The 16,484-nt window shown below is 47.2% G+C and overlaps 1 protein-coding gene across 1 annotated transcript in view; it reads right to left on the bottom strand.

The window, feature by feature from the left end:
- The window catches only part of LOC140409533 (transmembrane protein 233-like), a 70,417-nt gene extending 55,193 nt beyond the window's left edge, over positions 1–15,224 (bottom strand). The window contains exon 1 of the mRNA XM_072497929.1: positions 14,843–15,224. Coding sequence (XP_072354030.1) covers positions 14,843–15,022 — 180 coding nt within the window. The 5' untranslated portion in view covers positions 15,023–15,224. The remainder of the gene's footprint in view (positions 1–14,842) is intronic.
- Positions 15,225–16,484: the final 1,260 nt, after the last annotated feature.

Here is a 16,484-nt window from a genome sequence, read left to right as displayed (position 1 = left end):
ATTTTTGAATTTCTGTCTGAAGGCTTCAGATTGTAACCCTGGCACATTGAGTATTATTTACTCTGTCACCGTCATCTGCTTGCTCTTTTGAAAGAGCAAATACATCTACAAGGTTTCTCTCTGTAGGAGCACGGTACAATCTTATTTTGGCTATTCCATTTTTGCGGCAACTTTCTCAAATTATACAAAATGCATTCCTTGTCCTTCCTCACTACATTTAGTCATCAAGCGAATATACTTTGCAAAATCACAGGTATGAGGTGCTAGCTCTGAGCATCCGCACCGTCCTCCGGCTTTAAACTTGTATCTTTCCAATTCTCTGTGCCTTTCGTAACCCCTGTCCTCTCTTTCTAAGTCTCCCTTTCGAGTGAATTTAAGAATCGATTATGTACAAACACGTCTAGTATCCCCACTTTCACATTATCACACTCATCTTCCATTGACTCAGGGAGGCTATTGCCGAGGCTAAATGTCACATTCACTGTCAGGAGGGTGAAATGTGAGTTTTGTGCTCCGGTGTCTTGTCAGAAGTCGCTCCTCAGTTAACTCTTTAATAATGTTATGCTAAAACATTCAGCTACATTCCCTTCCCCAAATACAACTGGAACATCTGAACTATGTTTCTGTTTAAATAGGTTTCTATTTCTGCTCCTCTCTCGAGTAATGTACCCATGGTATTTTCCCACTAAAGCTAAGTCTATGGGTGGGATGGGAAATTTTAACTCAGAGTAGGTTATGGATGGGAAAAGAGTGAGATGATTAAGATTTAAAGAGGCTTGAAAGAGTATTGGAGCGAGTGGAGAGGAATCCAGTCATTGTGGTCCATGATGAACCAATAACACAAGAAAGTATAGGCAAGAGGTTTGTTTGAAGGCGACCAAGAATGAGGGCCTGAACTTTCTGGCCCCACCTGCTGATGGGACCATCTCCTCTCAGCATCCTCCACCAAGGCCTCCAGACTGACATCCAGAAACATTGGAAATTGCTTTCTGCCACGCTGTGCAACTCTTTAATGTTTCCCATATCCGGTTCACGGCCAGTAGCTGCTGTGGCCACAATGCCCTTCCCAGTTTAAGCAGGCTAGATTTAAGTGATGCTAGTCCTTCACACTATTAACCCGCCTACAGTGTCCAGATAATCAACAAAGCAGCTAATACTGTCTGGACTATCTGGCACAAATTTGGTGTGCCGTCTGCATCGATGGGAATGGGTTAATCCAATATGGCCCTCTTAGTCTTTGCACATCTCCTTAACCCCACGCCCACCCAATTTCTGAGGAGAGCGAAAACTCCCTCTATATCCAGGCAACTCAGTTTATGAGAAAAATATTCATATATCTCGCTGAGCCAGACATGCATGTTATGGGAGTAGAAATCCTTTCGACCTTTCACTTTTAACAATACAATTAAACGCTGGCAGATCAGATGTAGCACCTCCCAATTCCTCTGATCTGTCCCAGGAATGTACTTGGTACTTGCCAAGTCTAAAATTTGAGAAAAGACCGTCGATGTGTGAGGTGAAAAGAAAGAATTTGAGCTTACACCTTGGTGAAAATTGCTGAATGAGCTTAATGATAATCTCACCTCACACAAACAAGTGAAGAAAACATAATTTATTTTGAGAAGCAGACTTTTGTGCTCCAACTTTAATTCAGACCCAGTGCGGTTTGGGGGATGGTGTGTGTGTGTGTGTGTAGGGGAGGTGGTTGCAGTTATGTCCCTAGGCTGAGAGACAAGCTCACACAGCTCTCCTCACCGTTCTAAGGTTTGACTCTCACCGGGTCCTGGTGTGAATGATGAGAGGGTTGAGGGTGTGGGGAGGCTGTATCTGAATTTCAGGCAGGAATCCACACCACCAGTCTCCAGCCAGAAGGTACGTTGTCGAGGAGAGGGGATGTTGAATGATTATGATGAGGGAGTGGGAAATTCTGGGACTTGGAGCACCTAAGACTTTTTGTTTGGAGGGATCAGAAATTTAAAATGTTTGCTGATCCTCGCCTCGCACTAGATTCATCAGTGGGCAACTTTCCCCAGCTTATTCAACGCAGTATGACCGATACATCTCAGGGTTAAAATAGTGTCAGGGTTTAAATAGCATCATCGATCGGGCTCTCGAATATCTATGAATCACAGAACCATTACATCACAGAAGGAGGCCATTCGGCCTATTGTGTCTGTGCTGCCTCTTAGCAATCAACCTCCTTTACCCTGTGGCCTGCACATTCTTTATTGTTAGATAATAATCCAACTCCCTCTTGGAAGCCCCAATTGAACCTGCTTCCATCACACTGTGAGGCAGTGCATTCTGGGTCCTAACCAATTTCTTAAATCTGTGCCCTCTTATTCTCGATCATCCCACCAATGGGGGCAGCTTCTCCCCATCTACTCTGTCTCGAAAGATTTGGAATACCTCAACTAAATGTCCTCTCAATCTTCTCGTCTTGCAGTGAGGGCCTCACACACCCACCAATCGAAGGGAATTACATTGGCAGCGGGAATGGAGCAGGCCGGATTTGAACACCTGGGCCGGGTTTCTTCGCCCCGCCGCGCCACCTCTCTTCCCCGACCGGCCGGTGGGATTCTCTGTTACACCAGCGGTCAGTGGGGTTTCCCATTGTGGGGCAGCCCCACACCATCGGGAAATCCCGGGCACCAGCATAACGGAGAATCATGCCAGCGGAGAATCCCAGCCCATGCCTGTATTTGTTGGGCCTCAGGGGTTAAACCCAGGGTTGTAACATTTAGTTTGCATTCTGAACATTTTGGCAAAGCTCCCTGAAAATGCAACCTTAGCTTCCGAGGGCCACCCCGACTGTCCAAATATGAGACGGAGAGGGAGGGAGAATGCAGAAAAGAGAGAGAAAGAGAAAGTAATAATAATCTTTATTATTGTCACAAGTAGGCTTACATTAACACTGCAATGAAGTTACTGTGAAAAGCCCCTAGTCGCCACATTCTGGTGCCTGTTCGGGTACACAGGGGGAGAATTCAGAATGTCCAATTTACCTAATAATTACGTCTTTCGGGACTTGTGGTTGGAAACCGGATCGCTCGGAGGAAACCCACGCAGACACAGGGAGAACATGCAGGCTCTGCACAGTGACCCAAGCGGGAATCGAACCAGGACACTGGTGCTGTGAAGCAACAGTGCTAACCACTGTGCTGCAGCCCTGTATAAGGAAAACAAAGAGCTACACATTAATAGCCTCATAAAAAACAAGAATTTATGTACAGGATGACAGCGACTTCGACAGGGATCTGAAATCTGCTCTGTATCTTTTTCTGTGGTACAATAACTTCAAATTCTGGGATAGACCATAGGCTGTTTTCCCCTTTGCGGGGGCGAGATGATGCGTGGTGATTTAACCTGAGGGCCACCACACCTCAGGCGAGGGGCAAGGATGGGAAAGCGGGGCCTTCATGGATAACCACAGCTGGTACGGGAATTGAACCAGCGCTGTTGCCGTTGCTCCGCATCACAAACCAGCCAACTGAGCTAACCAGCCTCGCTCTGGGATGCATATTGGATGTCCAAAATCTCTGATGGTGGAATGGGGGGGTCAGGGAGAGATAAAGCAATCAACTCAGTGTTAAACTACTTTCGGATTGTGTTGCAGGGAGGAGGGAATAGTAAGAGGAGCCTACTTCTCATGATATTTCCTCACTATGTGTTATGCTCATATTTAATAAAATATTTCCTGACTTTTCCACACTAATAAAATCAGCTGCAAGGATGAAGCTGTCAGCACGAGTGTTTACTGGATGTCCCACACCACTTATCCAGTTGGACAGGAAAATGATGCCATAAAAGTGATGAAAGATGTGATTGAGGAGACAAATTGCTGATTATGAGGTATGTGCCTTTTGAATTCCATGCAACACACTCATGTAGGATTGATGATTACAGCAACAAGAGAAAAGGATGCAAAAGAGATTTACCAGGCTGCTGCCTGGTTTGCAGGATAGGTCTTATGAGGAAAGGTTGAGGGAGCTAGGGCTTTTCTCTTTGGAGCGGAGGAGGATGAGAGGCAACTTAATAGAGGTTTATAAGATGATGAAGGAGATAGATAGAGTGGATGTTCTATAGAGACAATTTCCTCGGGTAGATGTAACTGTTACAAGGGGGCATAACTATAAGGTTCAGGGTGGGAGATATAGGAGGGATGTCCGAGGTAGGTTCTTTACTCAGAGAGTGGTTAGGGTGTGGAATGGACTGCGTGCTGTGATAGTGGAGTTGGACACTTTAGGAACTTTCAAGCGGTCATTGGATAGGCACATGGTGCACACCAGAATGACAGGGAGTGGGATTGCTTGATCTTGGTTTCGGACAATGCTCGGCACAACATCGAGGGCTGAAGGGCCTGTTCTGTGCTGTACTGTTCTATGCTCTATGTTCTAACTCTAATTCAAACTTTTGCATTGCTCTTTCTTCTCTTTCAAACTCAAGTTTATTTTTTCATTTTCCTCTTCTCTTTTCTCCTCTCTCTCTTTCTAAAGTTTTTTTCATTTTTCTTTCTTTTCCAAATTTCATCCTCTCTTTTTCTAATTCTAATTCTGCTAATTCGACCTGAACATTAGTCGAGCCATCCTTTCCTTCCTTAAACTACAAGTACTACAAGTATAAGTACAAGGAGAACCATTCGACGTGATTTATTTAGATTTCCAGAAGGCCTTTGACAAGGTGCCGCATAGGAGACTGTTAAATAAGTTAAAAACCCATGGTGTTAAGGGTAAGATCCGGGCATGGATAGAGGATTGGCTGACTGGTAGAAGGCAGAGAGTGGGGATAAAGGGGTATTTTTCAGGGTAGCAGACGGTAACCAGTGGTGTGCCTCAGGGGTCTGTGCTGGGACCACAACTTTTCACAATATACATTAATGATCTGGAAGAAGGAACTGAAGGCACTGTTGCTAAGTTTGCAGATGATACAAAGATCTGTAGAGGGACAGGTACTATTGAGGAAGCAAGGGGGCTGCAGAAGGATTTGGACAGGCTAGGAGAGTGGGCAATGAAGTGACAAATGAAATACAATGTGGAAAAGTGTGAGGTTCTGCACTTTGGAAAGAGGAATTTAGGCATAGACTATTTTCTAAATGGGAAAATGCTTAGGAAATCAGAAACACAAAGGAATTTGGGTGTCCTTGTTCACGATTCTCTTAAGGTTAACGTGCAGGTTCAGTCGGCAGTTAAGAAGGCAAATGCAATGTTAGCATTCATGTCAAGAGGGCTAGAATACAAGACCAAGGATGTACTTCTGAGGTTGTGTAAGGCTCTGGTCAGACCCCATTTGGAGTACTGTGAGCAGTTTTGGGCCCTGTTTCTAAGGAAGGACTTGCTGGCTTTGGAAAGGGTCCAGAGGAGGTTCACAAGAATGATCCCTGGAATGAGGGGATCAGGAGTTATGGGGAGAAGGCAAGAGAATGTGCATGAGAAAATGTCAGCCATGATTGAATGGCGGAGCAGACTCGATGGACCGAGTGGCCTAATTCTGCTCCTATGTCTTATGGTCTCATGGTCTAAGCACAAGCACAAGTACAAGGGCAGCACGGTAGCACAGTGGTTAGCACTGTTGCTTCACAGCTCCAGGGTCCCAGGTTCGATTCCCTGCTGCGTCACTGTCTGTGCAGAGTCTGCACGTTCTCCCCGTGTCTGCGTGGGTTTCCTCCCGATACTCCAGTTTCCTCTCACAAGTCCTGAAAGACGTGCTGTTAGGTGAATTGGATATTCTCCCTTAGCATACCCGCACAGGCGCAGAGTGTGGAGACTAGGGGCTTTTCACAGGAACTTCATTGCAGTGTTAATGTAAACCTACTTGTGAAAATAATAAAGATCACTATTATCAAGTGCTGAGCCACCACTTCGACAGTCTTTGCTTTCAAGTCAACCCTTAATTCCTTCAAATAAAGCACTTCTCTGCAGAAAGCTCTGGGCATTAAAGGTAGTCATGTTGATTCCCAATGAATATAGCAAATGTAAATGTGAAATCACGTTTGTTTCAATTTCGGAAAATTCCAGTGTACCCAATTTCCAGTCTCAGCATTTTGAGCTCCCGGACGAGCCCCAAAATTTGTTACAATCCTGTAGAGACCAATAACTTTAAAAGCAAGGAATCCCTATTAAGCAATGGGGAGAAAAAATAGACAACATTTTACTTTTTAAAACCTTTACTAGAAATACTAAAATCAACATAATTCAAACATTAATAACAGGTGAAATACATTTCAAATAGAAAGATAAATTTCACTTTAATAGTCGAAATAACAAAGATTTGCCTCATGCAGTTACAAGCATTTACATTACTTCCCATACAAAGCAGTCCATGTCCAAATGCAGCAAGACCCGGACAATATTCAGCCTTGGGTTAACAAGTGGTAAGTTACACTCGTGCCACACAAGTGCCATGCAATGGCCATCTCCTCCAAGAGACAATCTAACCACTGCCCCTTGACATTTCAATTGCATTACCATCGCTGAATCCTCCACAATCAACATCCTGGGGGTTACCATTGATCAGAAATTGAACTGGACTAGACACATTAATACTGTGGCTACCAGGGCAGGTGAAAGACTAGGAATCCTATGTCGAGTAACCCGCTTCCTGAACCCTCAAAGCCTGTCCGCCATCTACAAGGCACAAGTCAGGAGTGTAATGGAATATTCTCCACTTGCCTGGATGGGTGCAGCTCCAACAACACTCAAGAAGCTTGACACCATCCAGGATAAAGCAGCCCGCTTGATTGCTCCTCCTTCCACAAACATTCAGGCCCTCCACCAATGACCAACATTGGCAGCCTTGTGTACCATCGACAAGATGCACTGCAGTAACTCACCAAGGTTCCTTAGACAGCACCTTCCAAACCCACGACTACGAACGTCTGGAAGGACAAGGGCAGCAGATACCTGGGAACCTCACCACCTGGAGGTTCCCCTCTAAGTCCCTCACCACCCTGACTTGGAAATATATCGTCGTTCCTTCACTGTCGCTGGGGCAACATCCTGGAACTCCCTCCCTAACTGCATAGTGGGTGTACCTGCACCTGAAGGACTGCAGCGGTTCAAGAAGGCAACTCATCACCACCTTCCGAGGGCAACTAGGGATGGGCAATAAATGCCTAACCAGCGACGCCCACATCCCGTAAAATGAATTTAATGTTTTTTAATGTTGGACCATGTGCAACCTCACAGTCTTTCCGACTGACCCTCTGCTATGTAGGACCTTAATTCCCATTCAATCAGTTCAGTCCTTGAGTCACATTCACCAACAGCTGCATTTCAGCCAATGTCCCCAGGTACCGTTAACACCCCAAAGATGCACATCTATGAACCTTCTCTCACACTGGTCATTAAGATCCTGATAGTGCGAAATCCCTAGGGACTCCCCTTTCCTATCCCTTCAAAATGGTTTGGTATGCTCTGGCAGTAATGGGTCTTATCCAATTCATAATCCCTTACCCTCCTTGGATCTGTTTGGAGTCTGCCAAATAGAAAACTGTTCCATTCAGAGATAACCTTGCTTATTTCATCTTTAGATGAATTCTCAGTGCAGTCTGAACTACCAACTGATAACACAAGCTGACCTATTCCCACTGCAATTGGCTTTCTATTCACCCTTTGCTTCTTAGTTGTTTATCCTCATAGCAACCACAAGTCACATTGGCATTTCTTGAAGCCTAATGATGGAATTCACAGGGACCAATAAAGCTGCCTTCAGAATGTTCCCCACACCATTTTGGTCTTGAAGGGACATTACACAAGAGAAAACAGACCCTCTTCCCAACACATGGGTCATCACAATGAATAGTAGAAAAAATCAACCTGGGAGAAAATGATACAAACGGTTTCGGAAATGCATTATGCAAGTTGTCAAAACCAGTGAAAGGTTCTGGGCGGGGTTCTCCAATTCCGCGGCAGTGTCCACGCCGTCGTAAACACCATCGCGTTTTACGACGGTGTGAACGGGCCGCTGCCAGGACTAATTCTGGCCCCTACAGGGCATGCCAGCGCCAACGCAGGCATGCGCAGTGGCCTCCTTCAATGCGCCGGCCCCGACGCAACATGGCGCAGGGCTACAGGGGCCGGCACGTCGAAAAGGAGGCCCCTAGCCTGAGAGGCCGGCCTGCCGATTGGTGGCCAACGATCGCGGGCCAGGCCACATAGGAGGCCCCCCCCCCCGGGATCGGACCCCCCCACTCCCCCGACAGGCCGACCCCCCGACCCTTCCACGCTGAGTTCCTGTCGGCTGAGAGCAGGTTAGAACGGCACTGGCGGGACTCGTTTTTTTTTTCACGGCCGCTCGGCCCATCCGGGCTGGAGAATCGGTGGGCCGGCCGTGTAGAGCGGCCCACGACCTGCGCCACGCGCCAACCACGCCGGCGTCAATGGCGCCGATTCTCCGCTCTGGGAGAATCCCGCCCACTATTTCCCGGTCAGGACGGTGAGTGGCTTCCGGAGTGTGTGATGAATGTCAAAATTGTTATATCTTATGTTATTAAAAGCCTAGGTTAAGGTATATATTTGTTGCAGTAAGATTATTAAAGAACCTAAGTTAAGGTATCCAGACTGTGCGTCTGCTAAAACTGTAATTAAGTAGTCCTAAAAGGTAAGGCCATGATTGTTTTTAACCATTCACTTGTTTATATATAGAGGGCTAATGGAACATTGTTTTGATTGCTGGAGATTCCCTGGAGAGTGATAATTTATTGGGAGTGGTGTTTAGTGCCAACTAAGCAGGTCATGCAACTTTGACAGAGTAATCCAAACTTGAAACGTTCTCTCTCCACAGATGCTAGTGATGGTACATATTGCTGTCACTGTGCATCAGTGGAGAAGGGAGCTCACGTTTCAGTTGATGGGTAAGTTGCCAATCAAGCAGACTGATTTGTCCTGGATTATGTCACGCTTCTTGAGTGTTGTTGGAGGTGGGTTCATCCAGGCAAATATGGAGTCTTCCATATTCACACTCTTGATTTGTGCCTTGTAGCTGATGGACAGACACTGGGGAGACAGGAGGTGAGTTACTCACTTCAAAATTCCCAATCTGCTCTTGTAAACACTGTATTTGTGTGACTGGTCCTGCTAAGTTACTGGTCAATGGTAGCCCCCAGGATGTTGATGGTGGGGATTCAGTGATTATAAAGCCATTAAATGTCAAGGTGAGATGGTTAGGTTCTTTGTTGTTGGAGATGGTTACTGCCTGGCACTCGTGTAGCATAAATGGTACTTGTCACTTATCAGCCCAAGTCAAAATATTGTCCAAGACTTGATGCATTGGGGAAGTTGCGAATGATGCTAAACATAGTGCAATGATCAACAAATATCTCCACTTCAGAGCTTTATGTTTGGAAATGTTTTTTATTGGGCAGCGTGGTGGTGCAGTGGTTAGCACTGCTGACTCACAGCGCCGAGGTCCCAGGTTCGATCCCGGCTCTGGGTCACTGTCCTTGTGGAGTTGGTACATTCCCCACGTGTTTGTGTGGGTTTCGCCCCCACAATCCAAAGATGTGCAGGGTAGGTGGATTGGCCACGCTAAATTGCCCCTTATTTGGAAAAATTGAATTGGGTATGCTAAATTTATTTTTTAAAAAGAGAAGAATAAAGGAAATGTTTTTTATTGAGTTTTCATATTTTATATCCAACAAATTATAAATTATATATTATCAGAAAAAAACTGCGATAAACACAACGTGTACTTTTATGAGTGACACTTCAGAGCTGATGATGGAGGGAAGGTGATTGATGAAGCAGCTGGAGATGGCCATGACGAGTACACTACCCTGAGGAACTCCTGCTGCAATGTTTTTGAGCAGTGATAACTATCTTCCAACAACCACAACCATCTTCCTTTGTGCTCGGTATGACTCCCAGCCAGTGAGGACTTTCCCCCCTGATCCCCATTGACTTCAATTTCACTGGGGCTCCTTGAAGCCACACTCAGTCAAATGCTGCCTGTGTCAAGAGACTCATCTCTGGAAATCAACTCTTCTGTCTGTGTTCAGACCAAGGCTGTAATGGGATCTGAAATTGCAAATCCAAGCAGACACAAACTGAGTGTAAGTGATCAGGTTATTACTGAGTAAGTGTCGCTTGATAGCACTGTCAATAACACCTTCCATTACGTTGCAGATAATTGAAAGTAGACTGGGTAGATGCCACTCTTGTAGCTACAGTGGAACAGCTTGGCTATTTCTGGAGCAGATGTCTTCAGTTCTACAGTTGGAATGTTAACAGGGCCCATGGCTTTAACACTGTCCAGTGCCATTAGGTAATACAGTGGTTAGCACTGTCACTGCACAGCTCCAGAGTCCCAGGTTCGATTCCCGGCTTGGGACACTGTCTGTGCGGAGTCTGCACGTTCTCCCTGTGTCTGAACATAGAACATAGAACATTACAGCGCAGTACAGGCCCTTCGGCCCTCGATGTTACGCCGACCTGTGAAACCACTCTAAAGCCCATCTACACTATTCCCTTATCGTCCATATGTCTATCCAATGACCATTTGAATGCCCTTAGTGTTGGCGAGTCCACTACTGTTGCAGGCAGGGCATTCCACACCTTACTACTCTCTGAGTAAAGAACCTACCTCTGATGTCTGTCATATCTATCTCCCCTCAATTTAAAGCTATGCCCCCTCGTGCTAGACATCACCATCCGAGGAAAAAGGCTCTCACTGTCCACCCTATCTAATCCTCTGATCATCTTGTATGTCTCAATTAAGTCACCTCTTAACCTTCTTCTCTCTAACGAAAACAGCCTCAAGTCCCTCAGCCTTTCCTCATAAGATCTTCCCTCCATACCAGGCAAAATTCTGGTAAATCTCCTCTGCACCCTTTCCAATGCTTCCACATCCTTCCTATAATGCGGCGACCAGAATTGCACGCAATACTCCAAATGCGGCCGCACCAGAATTTTGTACAGCTGCAACATGACCTCATGGCTCCGAAACTCAATCCCACTACCAATAAAAGCTAACACACCGTACGCCTTCTTAACAACCCTCTCAACCTGGGTGGCAACTTTCAGGGATCTATGTACATGGACACCGAGATCTCTCTGCTCATCCACACTGCCAAGAATCTTACCATTAGCCCAGTACTCTGTCTTCCTGTTATTCCTTCCAAAATGAATCATCTCACACTTTTCTGCATTAAACTCCATTTGCCACCTCTCAGCCCAGTGCTGCAGCTTATCTATGTCCCTCTGTAACTTGTAACATCCTTCCGCACTGTCCACAACTCCACCGACTTTAGTGTCATCTGCAAATTTACCCACCCATCCTTCTACGCCCTCCTCCAGGTCATTTATAAAAATGACAAACAGCAGTGGCCCCAAAACAGATCCTTGTGGTACACCACTAGTAACTGGACTCCAGGCTGAACATTTCCCATCAACCACCACCCTTTGTCTTCTTCCAGCTAGCCAATTTCTGATCCAAACTGCTAAATCACCCTGAATCCCATGCCTCCGTATTTTCTGCAGTAGCCTACCGTGGGGAACCTTATCAACCGCTTTACTGAAATCCATATACACCACATCAACTGCTTTACCCATCCACCTGTTTGGTCACCTTCTCAAAGAACTCTGCGTGGGTTTCCTCTACTTTAAAAAAATCTGGAATTTTTTTTTTAAATGCATGTAGCTGAGTAAGAGTGACTATACAACTGTTAGACTTGTTAAAAACCCAACTGGCTTACTAATGTCCTTCGGAAAGGGTCACCTGCCATTTATCGTGTGTCAGCTTTAGCTCCGTTAGAAGGTTGTGGATTGCAGCCCGTTCCAGCAATTTAAGCAGATAGTCTAGGCTGACACTACAGTGCAGTGCTGAGGAAGTGTTGTTCAGTGTCGTGTTAGCTAACTGCCTGACCACTCAGGTGGATGTGAAAGATCACAGACGGGATTCCCCATTGGCTGATGCCGAAATCGCAAAAGGTGATTGGGCGGAGAATAGGTTCCAATGCTAAAGGTATGGCGGGTGCCGATTTGACGCCAAATCGCAATTCTCCATCACCTCGACAGTGGCGTCAATGCGGTGCGGAACGCACGTACAGAAAACAACGTTTGCACATCATTAGTGGTCCTGACCCGGTATTCTGCAGGGCCTCCGCGATTCTCCGCCTCTAGTGGTTTCCAATGGCGCGGTTCACTATGCTTTTAAAAAACATGAAACCGGCATCTTGGCTGCTGAGGGAGAGGGGGTATGGAAAGTGTCCAACATCACCATGGTTTGCTGGTAGTTGTGCCGCTGGCCAGGGGGCTTCTGCCAGGTCTGGGGGGAGTAGCGGGGGGTGGCCAGGAGGTGGGCTGTAGGGTCGGAGTGGATCGGCACGGAGCACCATTGCCACAGCCGGAAAGGCAGCCATGCAGCTGCGCACACCGCTGACTGCTCACTGTGAACTTGGGGCCATGGGTCTTATGGGTGTCCCCTCCCAGGCCATCCCCTCTGGGTGCCCTGTGGCCCCAGCTGACCCATCAGCTGTATGGGCGCACCCCAGCATAACGAGTGCCATCCTGTTGGCTGGGATGAGTGTGTGTGGGGATTGTAATATGCATGTGCTGCTGCAGTTTGTCAGCCTCCAGAGTGTCAATCACGGACCCGGCAAATCCTGCACCGTTTTCCATTGGAATTGTTGGGTTCCTCGTGGCGCCGGTGCTAGCCCCGCCCAGTCGCTGAATTGATCCAGGTTCGGCACCAGTTTTGCTGTCATGAAAGTCAATGGTTCAGCGTCAACACTTAGGACGTGAGCTTCCGGAAAAATTTCCAAGCGCTGTAGCGAGCGTGAATTGCCACTAGTTTCCCGATGCGCGACCCAGTGAAACCAGCAACGCAATTCAACGTTAAGTGGTCCACTTAACGAGGCCTCAAGGGTTTCTCGCCGCAAATAACGCCTCGCCAGATCTCCCCAAAATGACGGGAGAAGGCCCAGACTGGTGGAGGGGTGCCAGACATAAGAATCCTCATCTCCGTCGAGGAATGGGCCCTGGAGGGGCCGAGGACAGGGCGGTCACCCACGCGGAGGCTGGCAGACGCCGCAGAGGTGAGGAACCACCGGGCTCCACCCAGAAGGCCGGTCAAACGTGAGTAGTGATTGCCTTACTGACTGACCCATCCCTCCGACTGACCACATGTCCATTCTCCCGCTGGTCCTCAAGCCGACGGCACCGGCCCATCCCGGGAGGCCCCTTCTCCTGATTCTGAGGAGGACACCTGGGAGGAGAGCTCCGAGGATGCCACTGTGGTTGGGGCACAGCTGTCATCCCCGCCCTCCACCAGCGCAGAAACACACACCTCGGTGGGAAATGTTAGTGTTCAGGCTTCTGGGGCACAATCTGGTGAGCACCACACTGCTGCTGATGTACATCAGGTGGAGGCAGGAACCCCCAGGCGAGACTGCAGTCAGAGGGCTGCCGAATCCAAGTCCCAGCGGGGTCCCAGCCTGATGCTGAGCCTCTGGAACAGTGTTACCCGGAGCTGATGGAGATGATAGGGAGCGGCTGGGACATTCAGAGGGAAATGCCAGCATCACTCCAGAACCCCCAGAGGACGCTGTCAGGGGCATCGAAGGCCACGGGACAAGGTAAGCAGCTGGCTACCTCCACCTCAGATTTGCATCCTGGGGAAACACCAAAACATAGTGGTAGAGTTAGGAGGGCCAAGCACTTAGAGCATCATTGAGGAAACCGGGATAGGGGTTGGGGAGGGGGTGTTGGGGGGGGGGGGTGCTGCACAGTTGGGAATGGGGCATTGTACAGCACATTAAACAACTTTTTGCACAACCATTATGATGCCTCTGTCACTTTCTTCCACATTGCGGGCAGACCCCCGGACCCTTTGCCCATCTCTCCAGGCAACCCCCGCTCTCCATGGCACCCACCCACCCTCCGGCCATGGTCATGTCCCCAGAGCTGTGTCCCATCCCCTGGGTGATCGGATGTTGGCTGCTTTGTGTGTGGTGTTGCCTCCCACAGCGTTCAAGCACAGTGTCCAGGTGCGATTGGAATGCTAGGCAATGACTCCCACATGCTACATGGCCTATCCACCCACGGGAATTCATTTGGGTTGTGCTCACTTAACCACGATTGCCAATTCCCAATTAGCAATAGCCTTCAACCGCGCAGCCAGAGTCTTCAGCAGTCGGAAGGACAGATTGGCGGGGACAAGGGTTGCCCCCGATATGGGGTTGGGATCCAAGGGTTGTCAAGGTGATGCCTTGAGTGATTGCACACCCAGAGCCTGCGGAGAGTCGTTCCCCCCCCCCCCCCCCCCCACTCAAGTACTGGGGCAGCAAGCCCAGCACACCCTGACTCTTTGCCTATGAGCAAAGATGGCTACTCTCCTCCTCAACTCCCCACAGAAACCCTTCCACCAGGTTCACACTGGAAATTGGAAATAAAGGGAAGATCCCGAAACGAATAAGTGGGTGCATCGCTGCAGTGGTCCACTTTTGGAATCTGTTTCCCCGCCCCCCCTGTCCAAAGCGAGCGGAACCCAGCTAGGATGAATTTTCGGGGGCCCTGGTGATGGTTGGTTCAGTGAACACTCAGCTGAGGGGCGGGGACTCCTCGGCTCCATGAACCTGTTGACAGTCAAAGTGATCTGCATTTGACTTCAAAACTGTCCGGGAGTTGGCTGACTGCCTGGGGAACTCACGCTAACATATTACAGCAATTTCCAGTCCTGATATAAAACATTTTTTCTTTCATGTTGAAAACCTTTAAACTCTGCTTTACAGAACGCACCGAGGAATTAAACTGTTTGTATTTAACAGGCAATGGAAAGAATCTCATGCTGGTTAATCACTTTAGGAGCTGTTGTTTGTAGCAGCTTCCCCTCTGCCCCTTGGACTCACCATCATTGAAAACACGAAGGCCACGATGTTGATGGGGTAAGATGGGCAGAAACAGGAGAATATGGTGAGGAAAATGTATTTCCGAGGCATCTCTTCTCGCTGAGCTTCATTTTCAGGATCGCTCTCTGGACCCCCTTCTAAAGATTCCTTTAGAACCGTCTTCCTGCCTGCCCCAGACATGAGGCAAGTTTGGAAGCTTCAAGGACTTCTCGGTGCTGGGCTCCTGTTCAGACTGAGGGCTGGGCTCTCCGACAAACCCCGAGCAGGTCAGCACTGACCTAATGTGACCGGCAGCCAGCCTGGAATCACACAGCCCATTACCGCCCAGTCAACACTGACCACCAGCCAGCCATCCGTCAGTCACCAGCAACTGCTGACCGAAAACACCTTTAGCATCAGGGATATTCATTTCTATCCGTGACTTTTACTCACAGTCACAGGGATTTATTCATTTCTCACTCCCTGTAACTAGCGTTAATTAATATCTGTCTCTAACTAGTGTTTATTAATGTATCTCTGTAACTAGTGTTTATTAATCTCTCTAACTAGTGTTTCTTAATCTCGCTGTAACTAGCGTTAATTAATATCTCTCTCTGTAGCTAGTGTTTTATTAATCTGTCTGTAACTAGTGTTTACAAGTATCTCTCTCTAACTAGTGTTTATTACTCTCTCTGTAACTAGTGTTTATTAATGTCTCTATAACTATTGTTTATTAATCTCTGTCTGTAACTAGTGTTTATTACTATCTCTCTCTATTAAGCTCTCTAACTATTAAGCTCTCTCTGTAACCAGTGTTTATTAATGTCTCTCTGTAACTAGTGTTTATTAATCTCTCTAACTAGTGTTTATTAATCTCTCTAACAAATGTTTGTTAATCTCTCTAACAAACGTGTGTTGATCTCTCTGTAACACGTTTGTTAATGTCTCTCTCTGTAACTAGTGTTTATTAATCTATCTCTGTAACATGTTATTAATATCGCTCTCTGTAACAAGTGTTTGTTAATCTCTCTCTGTAAAGTGTTTATTAATCTCTCCTTCTGTAACTAGTGTTATTAATCTCTCTTTGTGACTAGTGGTTCAATGTAAAGACCTTTCTCTCACGACAGTCAGATTGACCTCCAAGGAAGTTCAGTCCAGCAGCAGCTGCAGGCAGGTGCCTGTTGTTTAAATAACTATCTTTAAAATCTCATGAAGGGATCTCTGTTTTTCCTCTGTAAAACTAGGAGATATTCTGGTGGAGTTGGAAACAAATAAGAATTACACAGGCCTGAGGCGGATCTTCTGAGAGAAGCCCAGGTTAATGAAAGTGACTCCCCAGAGGGAATCCTACAGCTGGAGAGTACTGACTGAATGTGACTGCCAAGAGATCACCTCTAAGCATACATTGGTGGCTTTGATCCTCAAACATCCTGGAGGGACAGTCAGCTGAAAAAACAACTTCAACACCTGAAGCAAGGGCACTCATCTTCCATCTCACATCAATCCTCTTTTATTTTCCTCCTCCCCTCCCTCTGCATGTGTATGTCTTGGTAGAGGGTGGGATGGTAAAAGGGAGGGGGAGCAGTAGTTGAGCTGGCCGTTATTCTAGTATAATTGTTGCATGCCTTTGTTGTTATAAATAAACAGCTGTGTTTCACTTACA

The sequence above is a fragment of the Scyliorhinus torazame genome, chromosome 1, assembly GCF_047496885.1.
Source record: "Scyliorhinus torazame isolate Kashiwa2021f chromosome 1, sScyTor2.1, whole genome shotgun sequence".
NCBI lineage: Eukaryota > Metazoa > Chordata > Chondrichthyes > Carcharhiniformes > Scyliorhinidae > Scyliorhinus > Scyliorhinus torazame.
This window is presented reverse-complemented; position numbering and strand designations above follow the sequence as displayed.